At 46.0% G+C, this 16,712-nt stretch overlaps 1 protein-coding gene across 1 annotated transcript; it reads right to left on the minus strand.

The window, feature by feature from the left end:
- Positions 1-623: 623 nt before the first annotated feature.
- Positions 624-7,516, minus strand: LOC136439425 (ankycorbin-like). The gene is made up of 2 exons (XM_066434871.1): positions 6,036-7,516; positions 624-3,530 (listed from the first exon to the last, which is right to left on the minus strand). Exons 1-2 carry the CDS (start codon positions 6,541-6,543, stop codon positions 976-978), a joined length of 3,063 nt encoding a protein of 1,020 aa, XP_066290968.1. The 5' UTR covers positions 6,544-7,516; the 3' UTR covers positions 624-975.
- Positions 7,517-16,712: the final 9,196 nt, after the last annotated feature.

Below are 16,712 nucleotides of genomic sequence, written 5' to 3' on the forward strand. Positions count from 1 at the left end.
TGATGGATGGTCATGATTTTTGGTATGTAGATAGCTTATGTGATGCTTTGTATGATTGGATGATAATTATGCAAATCAGATTATAATTAATGAGGCAATTTTAAAAACCTGCTGTGTTCCATGATATGACTATTCAAATATGTGACATTTGTAACTGAGGAAGAGAGGAATGTCAATAGATAGAAATTATGCAAATGTAGGCCTAATTTGCATAATTCATGAGAAACTACTATCATTCCATACTAGTAAATAACGGCAATTTCATACTTGTTGCATTTAGAAGTTGTGTGAATGTGAACACCATTGAATCAAATTATGCTAATAAGGAGCTTATTTGCATTATTGATGAAAAATGTTAGCATAACCTTCTTTGTTAAGCTCATAATCATAACAAGGAGGTTTGGACAACTTATGTTATTTGGGTGAGGAGGATCAACTGGTATGATTTTTGATTGATGAAAAACACTCCTAATACGTCAGTCATAAAGGTCAAAATCATTTCGCGAAGGTATGAGGTCGTAGAACTCTTGTTTTGAATGTTTTCAGTTGGAAGGCTTTTATTTCCAAGGACAGGCTGACGGAGTAGATGCAAATGTAGTTACCTTCTGTTTGGTCCCGTTTTCTAACTATCTCCTCCCTCAACCTCTGTATGGAGAGTAGGCATACTTGGAAATTTTGCTTGGGGGTGAATCCAATAGATGTGCTGAACACCTTGCATATTGGGTAACATATTGAAAGAAAATCATATGAAGGTCTATTGCAAGCATGTGTATGTCAATCTATTAGATACATGAAATGCTGACATTTTATTCAGTGAACAAGAGTGGACAAACATGCAGTGGTCAAATTTTTTACAAGAAATATGCAATTGAAAATTTTACAACAGATGCAAAAGCTAAAAGACAGAAGTGGTAGATTCTTGGTGAATTCCGGATCCATAATTATTTACAAATATAAGTTACCCTGTATTACCGCTCAAGTCCTGGCTACTGCCATTAAAAAGCGGCGTCTTTCCATCTCAAGCCGCTTCTTTTCTTCGTTCAGATTCTCCTGAGCTTTTCTGACAAGCCACAGTTCGAACGACCTCTGGCTTTTTCTCTTCCGTTCCTCGTCGTTTGCTCTCTCCTGCCGTTCCTGCTGCGCCATGGCCACAAACTCCACAATCCTGTCCTGTTCTTTCTGTTCTCTCCAGTTCCTGAAGGTAACTCCACGTTTCATGTTCCTGAAGCGACGCTCGCTCTCCTTGCCTTGTGCCTTCCGACTTTCTGCCTCGAATTTTTCGTATTCCTTCTGATTCTCATCGGCTTTGTGTTTCAGCCACTCGCGAAAGTTCTTGTCCACAACGCCTTTCCTTTGTTCAGAAGCTTTCTTCTCAAGTTCAACCTTGTTGGCTTCTAGGAGCCTCCTTGTTAACGTTTCCTCTTGTAGCTTTCTGGTTAGCCACTCCTCGTACGTGAGACCGCCGGTGAATAGTTTCTTACGTATGGTTTTCTCGTCTTCAAAGGTGTCACGTCGTGAGTCAGTGATGGGAAAGGCTCCCTGCTCGGCTTTTTGAAGCAGCCACTCATCGTGAGACATTCCGTCAATAATTTTCGGGCGTGTTTCCGATGTACCGTTGTCAACATGTTTTGAGCCGCTGGACTGTGACGATTTTGCACTTGATTCTCTCTCTTTCTTAGCTTTCTGCCTCTTAGCTTTCAACCATTGCTCAAATGCATTTTGGTTTTCCTTAGTGTCACCGCTGGCGGACTCTGAAGACTTGTCCGTCTCATCTTCACGTATCTCCTGGTCTTTCGTTCTCAGCCATCTTTGATAGGCCTCCACGTTCCTTCTTCTCCTTTCTTCATTCTCCGGTCTCTCCCGTCGTCCCTGTTTCTGGCGAGTCTTCATCAGAATCCACGACTCCAGCGTCTTGGCCCGCGGGAGGACGCCAGAAGTAGGCCTGGGCGGGAGGAACAACTTGTCGTCTGCCGATAGAGAACGCTGGCGAACGGGACGCTTTGGGGCGTTCTCTTGGTGCTCTTTCCTTTCAGTTTGCGTTCCATTTTGAGCGACTGTCACAGTTGGTTTCTCTACATCCCACTTAACGCCATTGATCTGCAGATTGTGAACGTCGCCTGTGGGGGTATCAGGATCAGGAGCAGTTTGTAAGGCTGAAAAACCTTCATCTGCGCACTGCGTCCCTTTTGTGTTAGAACCAGCAGGCCCATCCATGCCCGGAGAATCTTCAGGAATGTTGTTAACATCGATCTGATACTCTCTTTGTTTCACAAAGTTTCTCGTCGCTTCTTCGGTTGTTTTGTTGGTGTTTGCATCTTCGTCGTCGTCAACTGCTTCTGTCTTCTCCATAGTGTCCCTTCCACTGTCTTCACTATTGATGCTGTCGGATTTGTGGTTCTTGTCAGGAGGCTTCGCGAGGTCGGGGATGTCGTCATCGCCAATGGTAGCGGCGACGGCTTCATCGTCGCTGCACAGAGATGGCGGCGGCACAGAATGGCACCTAGTGATAGGGCGCTCGTCGTATTCCATCTCAGGCATCATGACGTGAAGCTGCTTCGAACCTACGGAGAAAGTCTCTGGGTACACAAAATGTTTACTTGGTGTTCTCTGTGGGCTGATTGGCTTCTTCGCGTCGTATCGAAGTCTACATCTCGAGCACCGCGAGTTCTCACCTGAACGCAGCTTTCTGATCTGTTGGTGTCGTTTTTCTCTGGTCACGAGATCCGTGTCGTCTGGAGGTACAGGTGTAGAGGGCTGAGACAGAGACACGACGTGAATCAACCTTTCGATGTCCTCGTCATCAACGTTGAAGTCATCCTGAGGGTCGTAGTTCTCGACCTGCGTGTAGGACGCGTGTGTCTGGCAATGTCTGTGGTACAATGAGGAGGTCGACCGGCTTGTGCTATTTCTGGACTTCCTTTTGCCGTCCTCGCTGCCGGAACTCACCCGAGGAGAGGGAAGAGTAGACGTTCGGCAAACATCGGGAAACGATTTGTCTCCGAGAAGCGCTGTCCCGGGACGAATACGCCCGTACCGAACGCCCTTAACAGGCGCGCTCATGCTCGGTAGCTGGACGCTCTTCTGCGGTGCTTGCGGCGCCAAGTGGCTGCTTGACCAGGCATTGACGCCCCCTGTGTGATGTGCACGCAGGGGAGACGGTTTCAACACTCGACGTGCGATGTGTCGGGGTTTCTCTCCTTGTACGTGAATAAACCCCAATGTGCTGACTGACGCTGAACTTGAGTTAGTGTCTTGTCCGGTTGACCCGTGACCCGAAGCGTGACTTGAAGTGTCTGCGTCTGTGATGGTCTTAGCCGCTCGCAGGTTCCACTGGTGCAGCCACAGCCTCCGCTCGCACTCCCGCCGACCGAACTGCCCCGACAGCTCCAGCGGGGTCTTGCCGTACATGTCCCGCACGCCCACGTCGACGCCCTGGTCGAGAAGAGCGTTCAGGACGTCCAGGTGCCCCTGTGCCGCGGCGGCGTGCAGAGGCGTCCGGCCTGAAGGCGTCCTGCCCACCGGATCAGCACCTGTACAAAACCGACAAATCAAACATTATGGTCTCCGACCAACTGAGACATGAAAGCATTCTGTTTAAAGACACGTACGAGACGATCGCGAGCGAAATCGTTTGTGCTCCGGGATAATTCAACTGCGTTAAGCCATGCGTAGTCTTTATCATCTATCTTGTCCTGATGTTTTATTGTTGATTTGTTGATAGAAGAAAGTCAAATTTGACATGGATCTTGCTGCAGAACGCTGGATAATTCTTTAACGCAGGAAAAAGTACACTAAACGTCTTCACATGTGTGACATCATAAATTCCAACGTTTCAACCCCTGTTGATGGCCTTATTGGGATTTCTATTTACTCGTAATTATACATATTGAGGGAGTCTGCTGATGACTGCCGGTCTAGTTTTTGTAATCTGATCAAAGCGTAATGTCATGGCACCGGGTGTAGGTAAACAGCCTCTTTTTGTTGTCGTTTCAAAGACGGAACAATTCCTTCGTTTACAGTAAACAGTTCTTACTGAGAATGGATAACCCAGGAGAGATTGGGTAGTTGATGCAAGCCCCCTTTAATTGTGATCTGATACGGAATATGGGGCCATGTCAACGTGCAGGGTGTTTTAGACACAGATCTAGACAGAAACTCACTGCCTGGCTGAGTTATGGAGGGCAGGGAAAGGTGGAAAGACATAGTCAGGGTACCGTTACGAGAGCGAACTCAACGGAATGAATGTGATAAACTACTATTGGATTTGTTACCTTCGCCAAGAAGGTTATGTTTTAGGTGCCGTTTGTCTGTACATGTGTGTGTGTGTGTGTGTGTGTGTGTGTGTGTGTGTGTGTGTGTGTGTATGTGTGTGTGTGTGTGTGTGTGTGTGTGTGTGCGCGCGTTTGTATGTGTGAACAGCATAACTCGAGAAGCTGTGGATAGATACTTGGTAGGTGGATAGGGGTTGAGATAACAGAATTCCCGAAGTCAATGGGCCTCCTAGCGGCCTCCTACGGTACTGCAGCGGAACTTCTGGTTTTCATGCTTTGGATCTGTAATGACCATTGCTATCGTGACTCCTGTATATCTAGACTGTGACATTGTGTGGACGGCGTGAGAACTTTCTCCCAACATCAGGTGTTTCCTTGACTCTGTTCCGCTCAGGCACAACACAATGTTACAAGCGTATTGATTGGTATTGACCTGGAAAGTTGATAGTCGAGTGACTGAAAGCTGAGCTACGAAACGAACAGTAACGTTTCCTTTCCAACCTAAACAGTTTCCTTTAACGTTCACTCGCCTGCATCAATCAGGAGAAAGTGTGGTCTGGTGCTAGCAACCGTCGCGAGGCAAAATGCACGTCATAGAAAATCGATTAATTGGAGTTGCGCCATACCAAGACTTGCACAACAACAAAGACGGGTACTGGTCTAACAGTTAACAAGGTCGCGGAACTGGCGATACAAAAGGAGCTCAAATAAACGAGTACACTTCGCTTGACTACCGAAGTTCTAAATGCCACATTGATGGATTTTGCTGAATAAGGGGTCGAACGACTTTTGCTTCATTACCTTGGACCTCTCTACCAAACAATAACTCTACAGTGAGTTATGCCCAGTTGCCTTGGCACTGTATGTTTATGGGATGGGCGTCGTGCGATGCGTGCACTGATGGCATTGGCCAATGTCCTTTCATCATAGAAACACTGACCTACGTCTGCCATGTTTTACTGCAGACTTCATAAAAATGCCAAGGTGTGTGTTTGTGCAAATAGTGAGGGAAAGACAGAAAGAACTCTGTGAAAGCCGACCTATCATTTTTAGATTACATCAACTCACAAGTACATATTGTGAGACTCCAACAACTTTCTTTCATATTTCCGTTTTTCTAAAAAGAACATACCAGATACATTCTACAACGATAGGCTATTGTCCCGTCTAAAATCCCGCAGTCACCCAGCTAAGCAGTACCGTTTGCCGGTTCAATTTGCCCAGTGTCATGATACCCAGGTATTTACCAAACAAGTCAAACACTACACTGACACAGCCAGAGGTTGCGTGGGCTTCTAGGTTGAAGTAAATGTACCCCCTTCTTTTTTTGTGTCAGCCCAAGCCGGGCCACGATTAAAACATGAGGTCGTATCATCTCCTGGCTCTAGATTTTTTCTGTCTTTCGAAATATCTATGCATTTATACATCATACAGTTCCGAAAGGTTAATGCGAAAAAAAGAATGCGTTGCTGACACGACCCTTTTATTTTATAACATTAATTTGATGCCAGACTTATCTATACTTTTCTGGACATGAATCCATTCATATCAAATGAATTTTGCAGACCTAAAGCTGTGTTGGCCAAAAATAACTCTTGACATTCAGAAGGCAAAATCAAAGCTCGAACGAAGAAGGTCAAAGTGTGTGAGGATAGTGAAGCTTTACGGTTGAGTAAGCTCAAGGATTTGCTGTTTAAGGTTGCGGCGTACAGCATCCGAACGGCAGAGGAACTACAACGGAAAGAATACAGCAACAACACTCACCGATGGAGAGTAACACTTTACACAGCACGTAATGTCCTCTGTGACAGGCCAGGAAAAGGGAAACGAAGGCTCTCTTGGCTACGATTTTGTGCATAGCGACCGCTTCCCCCTCGCTGAAGTTAGCCTCGCTGATGAGCTGTACGCCTCCGCTGTAGTAAGTGTCGTCGATGTTCCCGTTCCATGTGGAGTAGAACAGCCCGTTCCAGCTCGTGAAGAGCTGCATACGTAACGTGGCGCCGTTCATGATGGTCATCCCTAGTCTCAGTTCGTTCTCGTCCTCCAAGTCCACGTCGTTGGTGTAGTGTAAGGTGTAGATCTGGCTGGGAATGCCCGCCACGATCTCGATCCTCGCCTTCAGGTCGTACACGGAGATGCCCGGCGGGAGGTTGCGGAAGCCCGCGACGTCCTCGTTAGGAAGGCGGACGAAGACGCTATAGAGCTCCGACGAAATGTTGTGTGACGTCCTGCTCCCGGCACTGGGTGTACGCGACTGCAGCCTACCTTCCATCTTGTCCCTCCTTTGTCTGGTTTAAGGTCAACCTTTACCACTTAAATATCCCAGAACTGGGCATCGTCGGCTACCGTTTCCTTTCGTATTCTCCCTCTTGTCCGTGTAAACGTGTATCACTACAACATAGCCGAACCACAGTCCTTGGCTGTCAGTCGGACAGGCCTTGCGCTCGCTCCATAAGGTTGAAACTGTCGAGGGTAAACTAGTGGCAGTGGACCGGAGAGTTCGCGATTCTTACGGTGAAACGTGACCGCAGTTGTAACTACTTTTGTGGCAGCCTAGGCGTGCAAGGCTGAGAAAACACAGGAGACGTGCGATCGCCAACCGCCAGACGTTACCACGGGGAACCCGGGGTCGACTCGGGAACACGAGTGTTTGCACAGTCATTTATCAGGAGAAACAGAGACCTTTCCCCGCACTCTAACGTTTGCGGTTGGGCCCGAGTGCGTGCTGCGTGGAACTGGCTCCCAAGTCTAAGTCTCCCGACGTTTTCATGTTGAATGACGTTCCCGTCTTGACACCACACATCCTTCCAAAGCAAGTGTAGCCGCATTCTCCGCTCCCAATTGGGCGTATAAGACGTATATTCTACATTCGTAATGGTACCCGCAGGTGTCAAAAGGAATGAACAGGGCGGGCTGAACTAACACCACGTCCGGTGTAAAGAATAGCAGGAGTCTTTGTGCCCGGCGTTGTTTGTGTATTTACGTGTGCCTTGTTAACGTCGCGTTCGTTGGATGGCTTACCTTGTGCGGCTATTTATTTCCCGGCCGTGTGCCGAGGCCAGGCATACGTGAGTGGACAGGTGAGGTTACAGGTGAAGGGTTTGCGTTCCTCCTCAGGTGAACTGGAACCGAGGCGGAATTACAAGTGACACCTTACCCCGCGCAGCTTAATCAAACCAGCACGACATGTAATCTGGCTTCTTGTAAACAACCCTCGTGTCGCGACAGGCGAGGTCGCATGTACATGAGGCACGGTTTAGAACAAGGAACGGTTTGAAACAATGCAGGGCTTAGGAATAGGCATTATTTAAACTAGGCATGGTTCAAAAGTAGGCACGGTTTAGAACTAGGCATGGTCTAAAACTAGGCACGGTTTAGAACGGTTTAAAGCTAGAAATGCCGTTATTTGCTCCTGAGTAAATACAGTATATTTCACTCCCTCCCCATGCAATAATGGACGTTTTGTAATGATCCAACCTACATTTATTTGAATGTGTCGTTCATTGAGCTCGTGTTCCTACAAATGTGACCTCAGGTAACCCGAATGGAACACGCCGAACCTTAGATATGGAACGGAGAATGGAATTTGAGTCCGTTTTTGGTCTGAAAATGAGTTATTGTGAACTGTGTGCATTGTGTATATATCAATATTGATGATGCAAACTCTCTTATTGTACGCCAAGCCAATTCATGTGAGATATTCAAGTTTTGCTTCTTGTGAGATACATGCAAACAGGTATTTGTCATTCGGTGTCTGATTAATACTCCCTTATCTTTAAAATGTACACATCTTGATTCTGAACAGCATCAGGTTAGACATGGTATAGTGATGTCGATAGACGTGCACTAGTACGTGTAAACATCATTATGTACTTTGGCTATCCACAACCAGTCACACTTGGACAGGAATAACATGCCCTCTAGCGGGTGGATTATGAACTGAATTATGTTGTCCATTTTTGTATATCCACACTGATCCTCCATTGTCGTATTCGTTTTACAGCTTTCTCGTTCCTCACAGATTTCAGGAAAATATGCCTTTGAAATATAAACAAACACAACAAAAAACACACTGCAACAATCGTTTTGCTTTTGCTTCAGCAAAGCATACAATTTATTACTTGACTTGCCAATACATTAGTCATCAAATTAGTCTGGCTATCTGACCAATAGCAACAGGTCCTCTAGCGTCCTTCTGTCTCGTTCCTAACAAATGTCGGAGGAAAAGTGCCCTTCAAATATGCCCAAAAAGACAACAAAGAAAACACAGAGTATTTCATCAGCTTTAGCAAAGCATACAGTTTATTACTTGACTTGCCAATACACTGTACAGGTCATCTTCTTTTGATAAGTCTGAGTATCTGACCTGCTCTTGTAAGATTACAGCAGCTATCTTCGTCCGTCGCATTCTCGTCAGTACTCTAAATGCATATAAACATATAATACTAGTCTGTTAGATAAATACAGTGAAGACACAGACGCCACTGCAGCCGGTGGTCAAAGCTTGTTAGATACAGAAAAATGTAACGTTCTCCTTAGAACGGACAAAAAGGAATTGCTCGGCTGACCGTCAACCTCTCGCTCCGTGATGGTTACAGATTTGCGGATCAAGTACAAAAACTGCAGGTAAGTGACAAACAGTTTCTCAGATGAAAGGTTTAAATACGGATAAACGGTATGTATGTAAAATGTGGCGCGAAGGAAAACGCAGCCGTGTCGTTCTTTTTTCTCTTGGCAGCCACTTGCGCAGCTACCTATACGAACGGCCCGCAGTTTCCTCTGTGTAAGACAGCCGGGTGGCATGATTGCGTGCCTGTGATAGACAGGCCGGCACTTGATGTCTCTGATACAAGTGCATGCGTCCTGTGTGGGATCCTGAATGGGATTGGTTTCTCTAGAAGTCCCTTCCCTTTTCTTGCTGGGGTCAACAGTGTGGCAATAAGAGGATACCCATTCCATGTCCTTTCGGGAAAAAAACTTGAACCGCTCGAGCATTCTGTGGTTCATACTTTGGGTCTGATAGATGCAAAGATTACTGATGTGGAGAACAACACCTTCGCTGGGTTTTTCATACTTGGCAAACTATCCCTAGATTCTAACAGGTTAACAAATGTCAATCAGACCTGGTTCACTGATTTGGAGAATCTCATGGTGCTGATTTTGTCCAACAACCACATTACACAGATAGAGCCTGGGAGCTTCGTGCACCTAACTCGCCTAAATCTGTTGGATCTAGAGAACAACCTGTTAAAGTTTGTAGACCCTGCCTGGCTCTTTGGGCTGAAACGTATCAAGATCTTGATCCTGGGTTCTAATGCAATCAATAGCATTTCCCCGGGATCATTCCAGCACTTACAGCTAACCCGGTTAGACCTAAGTAGTAATAACCTGTCATGTTTGGATGGACAGGTATTGTGGGGACAGTCATATCTGTCAAGCCTGCATGTTAGCAGTGGTAGGTTGTTGTCTGTCCATGATGCAACGCCACACAGAATAATGTGGAGCCTAACTCGGTTGACCAGTGTGTTCAGTGGATCAGTTACAATGGTCGTTGAGGTGCCAAAGTTTCTATTCTGTGTCAGGTACAATGCTCACGAACTCTCGTTAGGGTGGATGTTTGACTTATCAAACAATTTGCCTGGTAGCATTGAATTAGGAGCGGTCAATCCTGGCAGATCATGTGGTGATTTGCGCAATACGTTGAGCACCATCTCCATCCAGGCCCCTGCAGTTGTCCTGGCTACCGACGACTCTGTGGCAGACATACTGGTCCCCAACACGCTTAAGCAGTGCAGGAAGGTTTGGGAATACAATGGGGGCATTACAGTGGGCCTGGTGGGAAACTCAATCTCCCGACTGGTTTCCATGGCTACACAAAATACAGGCTCTGGAGATGTTGCCATGTCATTTGTTCAGACACAAGACACGAGCACACTCACCACCACAAACGTCACCCATGACAACACAAAGAACATCACCTGCATTCATCTCACCAGAGGTGAACACGCGAAGGTTTTCTTTAACGTTTCCCCGATTCAACATCAGACCCACTACCCCCAAACTACAAAGAAAGACTACACACAGAAGGATCACTCTACACATCAGGTTAGTACCACCCATGAACCAGATCTAAAGGAACCTCCAGCACCAGATTTTGTTCTTATATCAGTTGTTGTGTCGGCAGTGGTCGGTCTGGTCCTGGTGTCAGTGTTATTATGGAAGGTGTGCAGTGAGGAGGAAAGAAATGACGACGATGGTCACATTTGGACAATCCCCCCTGGCGTTGCCTTCCCCGGCTTGTTAAGGTCGTCTTCCCTCCCTGCATCTTCAAGCACTGAGATTGCGTCGGATGACGCAGCCTCGTGTAGGTCATTGCCTGCTGCCCTGCATTCCATCGAACCTACTTACAGGGAGATCCCAGATGACATTGCTGCTGCTCAGAGGCCTCTACCTGGCCTCCCAAACGTATACTGGGAGATCCCAGATGACGCCATCTCCGGAGTCATACGGCCAGCTTCTATCCCTGGTTGCGCTCGCGGGGGTGTCCAGGACGATGCGACATCCTTCAGGTCATTGCCGGCTATTCTCCAGTCCATCGAACCCACCTACAGTCAGGTCCCAGATCACATGGCCGCAGCCCAGATATCTCTACCTGCTCCACCACGGCCACACACTGACAGTGAGATCCCAGATGATGAGGGCAGCGGTCCCGTGCCCTTCTATGCTGATACTGCAGAGTTATCGTTTCATATTGTCAGAAATAGGAGGCAGCGTCGACGGATGCACCGGTGTGGAAGATCCATTACCACATATGGATCGGGTGGACTGAACAAAGTCCAGCGTAGTCCCTTCTACAGAAAAGCCCCAGAAATTGAAAGGAAAAGAGACCATAGACAGCTGAAGACAGCTTTGGTATCCCAGCCTGCTAAACAAGGCGCGAGGACGTATGTCAACGTCACAGATCCCATACTGTCCAGAGGTAAAAAAGTTACAGAAGCTCAGATCCCAGGGGAGGGGACCCGTAACACACCACGGCGTGCATCCCTCTCCACACTACCTAACACCTACTGGCCTTGGGAGATCCAGGGTGAGGGAGCCCGTAGCACACCACGGCGTGCGTCCCTTCCAACACTGCCAAACACCTACTGGCCTTGGGAGATCCCAGGGGAGGGAACCCGTTGCACACCACGGCGTGCATCCCTCTGCATACTGCTTAACACCTACTGGCCATGGGAAATCCGGGGGGAGGGAACCCTTAGCATACCGCGGCGTTCGTCCCCTTCCTTCGTCACACCGCAAAACACCTATTGTCCTTGGGAGACCACAGGGGAGGGAACCCGCAACACACAACGGCGTACATCCGTTCCCCTCGTCACACTGCCTAACACCTACTGGCCTTGGGGGATCCCAGGGGATGAAACCTGGAACACACAACGGCGTACATCCCTTCCCCTCGTCACACTACCTAACACCTACTGGCCATGGGAGATCCCAGGGGATGAAACCCGCAACACACAACGGCGTACATCCCTTCCCCTCGTCACACTACCTAACACCTACTGGCCATGGGAGATCCCAGGGGATGAAACCTGTAACACACAACGGCGTACATCCCTTCCCCTCGTCACACTACCTAACACCTACTGGCCATGGGAGATCCCAGGGGATGAAACCTGTAACACACAACGGCGTACATCCCTTCCCCTCGTCACACTACCTAACACCTACTGGCCATGGGAGATCCCAGGGGATGAAACCCGCAGCACACAACGGCGTGCATCCCTTCCCCTCGTCACACTACCCAACACCTACTGGCCATGGGAGATCCCAGGGGATGAAACCTGCAACACGCAACGGCGTGCATCCCTTCCCCTCGTCACACTGCCTAACACCTACCTGCCATGGGAGATACCAGGGGAGGGAACCCGTAATACACCACAGGAAACATTCTCGCTTCCTCTACCTATCACTTCTTAAAAACCTCTAGCTCTAGCCTTTTACTGGACCATTTCAGGGTGCAAAAATAACAGCTTTACACAAACCAGGTAAGTATATTGAATTTCTTCTGACCTATCTGAGCAGCACCGTATGCAAACACGACCTTCTCTTCATAAGAAATTACATCAAATCAGCTTAGAGAGTCATTATTGCTTTCATAAAAATATCTATAATTGAAGCAAATTATTCTTACAATATGTATATGCAGTCGTCTTACTATATCATGAATTCTCTTGTATCGCACCGAGAGATATATTTAGTATGAAAGTGGTGTGTTTCCTTGGTCCCTGATGTGTGTCAGGATATTCAGGGCAAGGACATCGGTGTGTCTCTACAACTAATACACACCTACATTTGCAAACAACAACCCGCAGAGCCCGTAAGACAGGAGGCCGCTGCCTCACCGTGTCGAAATAAGTACACAACATCATTCGGTTTTCATAGTCTCTATCAGATTCCATGGGATTCTGGAAAAGAAAATCGGCCAAATAAGGAGAATAATTTGCGAGAGCAAAGCATGAGTAGCCGGCCGACTCATCAATTCCTCTGCGGCAAAATATTCACCCTTTTTGGTCGATTTTACATCAACTCAAGGAGTCTGGTACAAACGTCTGTTTTCGTGCCACCAAATTTAGTTACAATATCTAGAAAAACTGAAACATTTCCAACACACTAATTGTTCATGCCTACTCGTGGGTTAGAGCTTCCATTGGCTGCAAGTTAGAGGACTGTTTGACCTTCCTGGCGGCTGGGACAACATATACCCAGAACGATTACCAAACTTTCCAGTCTTGTTTTCACTTTTCTTTGGAGATTCAGACAATTTTCACACATTTGTACCTTCGAAGACTAACACATTTAACTACATTTCTGAAACCTTAGCATGTCTAGGGAAATGCGGACACAAGTATGTCATTAGCGTACATATAAATTACTTCAACCAAAACAAGGAGGGATGTTAATAAGTGTGAAGACGGTGCTCACAGGACGTTAAAAAACAACACAGAAAAAACTTCAATTTTGAATCTTTCCATTAAAGCTCTTGCTGAACTGAACACTTACAAAAAGTTAAATTGCATAAGACACCAAAATACAACAATTTCTTATTATCTGAAATAGGAATAGCATCATTCAATGAATACAAACGTTTAAAACAAATACACACCCTTCTGATGTTATCTAACCATCAGAAACCATATTTCCAGCTCTTGATTCTTATCTGATCTTCTCAGCAGGTGATTACAATGCCAACTCATGACGTCACAATGAACACGGCAGCCGGTTCGGAAATTTACACCACGGCTTGTGAAAAACATTATTTGATGAGCAAACAGTGCTTAATTATCGTGATAACATTCAATTAAAGGACATAACAGTATCTATTTTGTTTAATTCTAAAAATGACGTTCTTTCTGAACCGCAGTGCAAAGTTCCAAATCGGCTGCCATGTTTATTGTGACGTCATGAGTGGGCAAGTCACTGATTAATGTAATTACCTGGTGGGAAGAATCAAAAGCTGAAGGTATGATGTTTTGATGGTTTGATGTTCAATAACATCAGAAGTGTGAATATTTTGTGAAAATTTCTATGTTATTAAACAATTTTTTTTATGAATTATGTAATTTCAGGAAATTATTAATTTTCATGTAATGTTCATGTCATTGGTGTCTTATGCACTTTAAGTGTAAGATGGAAGATTGGGTGACATGTATACATTTCTGAGGAGGGGATATGTTTACATGAAAGGAGTGAGTAGCCAAATGAAAATTCCATATTTTCGATTTAGGATCATGAAGATTATCTAGCTTGTATCATTGGGATAAAGCAAATGGTAGGTAATCTGAAGAAAAAGAGATACCGACTATCATATAATTCGTTTGATAGTGAGAGTGATACTGGTTTGAGCTGTTAGAATAATGTCAAATATGCCGCCCGATGACGTCATTTGACCCACCTGACGGTGAACTGTGTGAAATGTGCAATAAAGATGATGTAAACTCTTTTATTGTACGCCAAGCTCATCCAAATAAGTAACGTGTGATATACAAGTGTTGCGTATTGTAAGATACTTGAGAACAGGTATTTCATCGGTGCCTGATTTATAATCCCTTATCTTTAAACTGTGCATCTTAATTCCTACAACAGGGCTCTAGTGTCCTTCTCTCTCGTTCCAAACAGATTTCAGGAAACTGTGCCTTTCAAATATGCCAAAGGAAACGCACAGAAGAAAACACACAGTGTAACAATTGATTTCTCTCTTTTTCTTAGCAAAACATACAGTTTATCAATTTACATGACTTATGCTAGGGTCACATTTCCTAACCGGGGCCCGGCCGGGCTGTTTGCGGAAACAAAAAATCAAAGTGTATGTCAATAAATTTGCACAAGCTATGCTCTTAATATGTCAGTGATGGCCGACTTTTGGCCAATGGACATTACCGGAAGAAGAACACTTTTGGGTACGTTTTGTGTTTTTGTTGTCTTTTATATCATACATTCGTTCCAAAAGACTGACCGGTCGGGCCCCGGATTAGAAATGGGACCCTAGCATTACCTGACCTTCTTCATCAAATTAGTCTGGCTATCTGACCAATAGCAGCAGCCATCTCGTCAATCGCACCTTGTTTATTTATATAATCATGAATCTTTAGGGTGGTCCCTTCAGTTGACTGACAGTGCTCTAAATACATTGAAACATTTAATTCTAGTCTGTTGAATAAATACAGTAAATGAACCGACGCCACTGCAGCCGGTGGGCAAATTTTGTTAGATACAGAAAACTGTAACGTTATCCTCAGAACGTAGGAAAAGAATTGCTCGGCTGACGGTCAATTTGTCCTTGACAGTTACAGATTTGCTGATCAAGTGCACAAACTACAGGTAAGTGACAATCAGTTTCTCCAATGAAAGGTTTGAATACGGATAAACGGTATGCATGTAAAATGTGGCGCGAAGGAAAACGCAGCCATCTTTTCCTTGCTTCTTTTGGCAGCCACTTGCGCGGCTACCTATACGAATGGCCCGCATTTTCCTCAGTGTAAGACAGCTGAATGGCATGATTGCGTGCCTTTGAGAGGCAGGCCGTCAATTCATGTCAATACATGTGTCCTGTGTGAGGTCCTGAATGGGAGTGGTTCCTCTAGAAGTCCCTTCCCTTTTCTTGCCGGGGTCAATAGCGTGGCAATAAGAGGATACCCATTCCATGTCCTGTCGGCAAAGAGGCTCGCACCACTTGAGCTTTCTGTGGCTGGTACTTTGGGTGTGATAGATGCAAAAATTACTGATGTGGAAAACAATACCTTCGCTAGGTTTTTCAGTCTTGCCCACCTATCCCTAGATTCTAACAGGTTGACAAAGGTCAAGCAGACCTGGTTCACTGACTTGGAGAAGCTCCTAGTACTTATTTTGTCCAACAACCACATTGCACAGATAGAACCAGGGAGCTTTGTCCACCAAACACGCCTAAATCTGTTGGATCTAGAGAACAACCTGTTAAAGGTTGTAGACCCTGCCTGGCTCTTTGGGCTTAAACTTACCAGGATCATGATCCTGGGTTCTAATGCAATCAATAGCATTTCCCCGGGATCATTCCAACACTTACAACTGACCTGGTTAGACCTGAGTGGTAATGATCTGTCATGTTTGGATGGAGAGGTGTTGTGGGGACTGTCACTTTGGAGGCTCCAAGTCAGCAGTGACAAATTGTTATCTGTCCATGATGCCATGCCACACAAAATAATGTGGAGCCTCGATCGATTAGCCAATGTTTTCACCGGGTCAGTTACAATGATCGTTGAGGTAGCAAAGTTCCTATTCTGTGTCAGGTACAATGGTCACGAACTCTCGTTTGGGTGGATGTTTGACTCATCAGACAAAGTGTCTGATAAAATCGAAATAAAAGTTGTCAACCCTGGAAAATCTTGTGGTAATCTGGATGGTTCTCTGAGCACCATCTCCATCCAGGCCCCTGCAGTTGTCCTGGCTACTGACGACTCTGTAACGGACAAACTGGTCCCCAACACGCTTGAGCAGTGCAGGAAGGTTTGGGAATACGATGGGGGCATTACAGTGGGCCTGGTGGGAAACTCAATCTCCCGACTGGTTTCCATGGCTACACAAAATACAGCCTCTGGAGATGTTGCCATATCATTTTTCCAGACACAAGACACAAGCACACTCACCGCCACAAAGGCCAACCATGGCAATACAAAGAACATCACCTGCATTCATCTCACCAGAGGTGAACACACGAAGTTTTTCTTCACCGTTTCCCCGACCCACTACCCCCAAACTACAAATGAAGACTACACACACTACCCTGAAACTGCAAAGAAAGACTGCACACAGAAGGATCACTCTACACTTCAGGTGAGTACCACGAGTGAACCATATCTTAAGGAACCTCCAGCACCAGATTATGTTCTTATCTCAGTTGTTGTATCG

The sequence above is a fragment of the Branchiostoma lanceolatum genome, chromosome 7, assembly GCF_035083965.1.
Source record: "Branchiostoma lanceolatum isolate klBraLanc5 chromosome 7, klBraLanc5.hap2, whole genome shotgun sequence".
Lineage (NCBI taxonomy): Eukaryota > Metazoa > Chordata > Leptocardii > Amphioxiformes > Branchiostomatidae > Branchiostoma > Branchiostoma lanceolatum.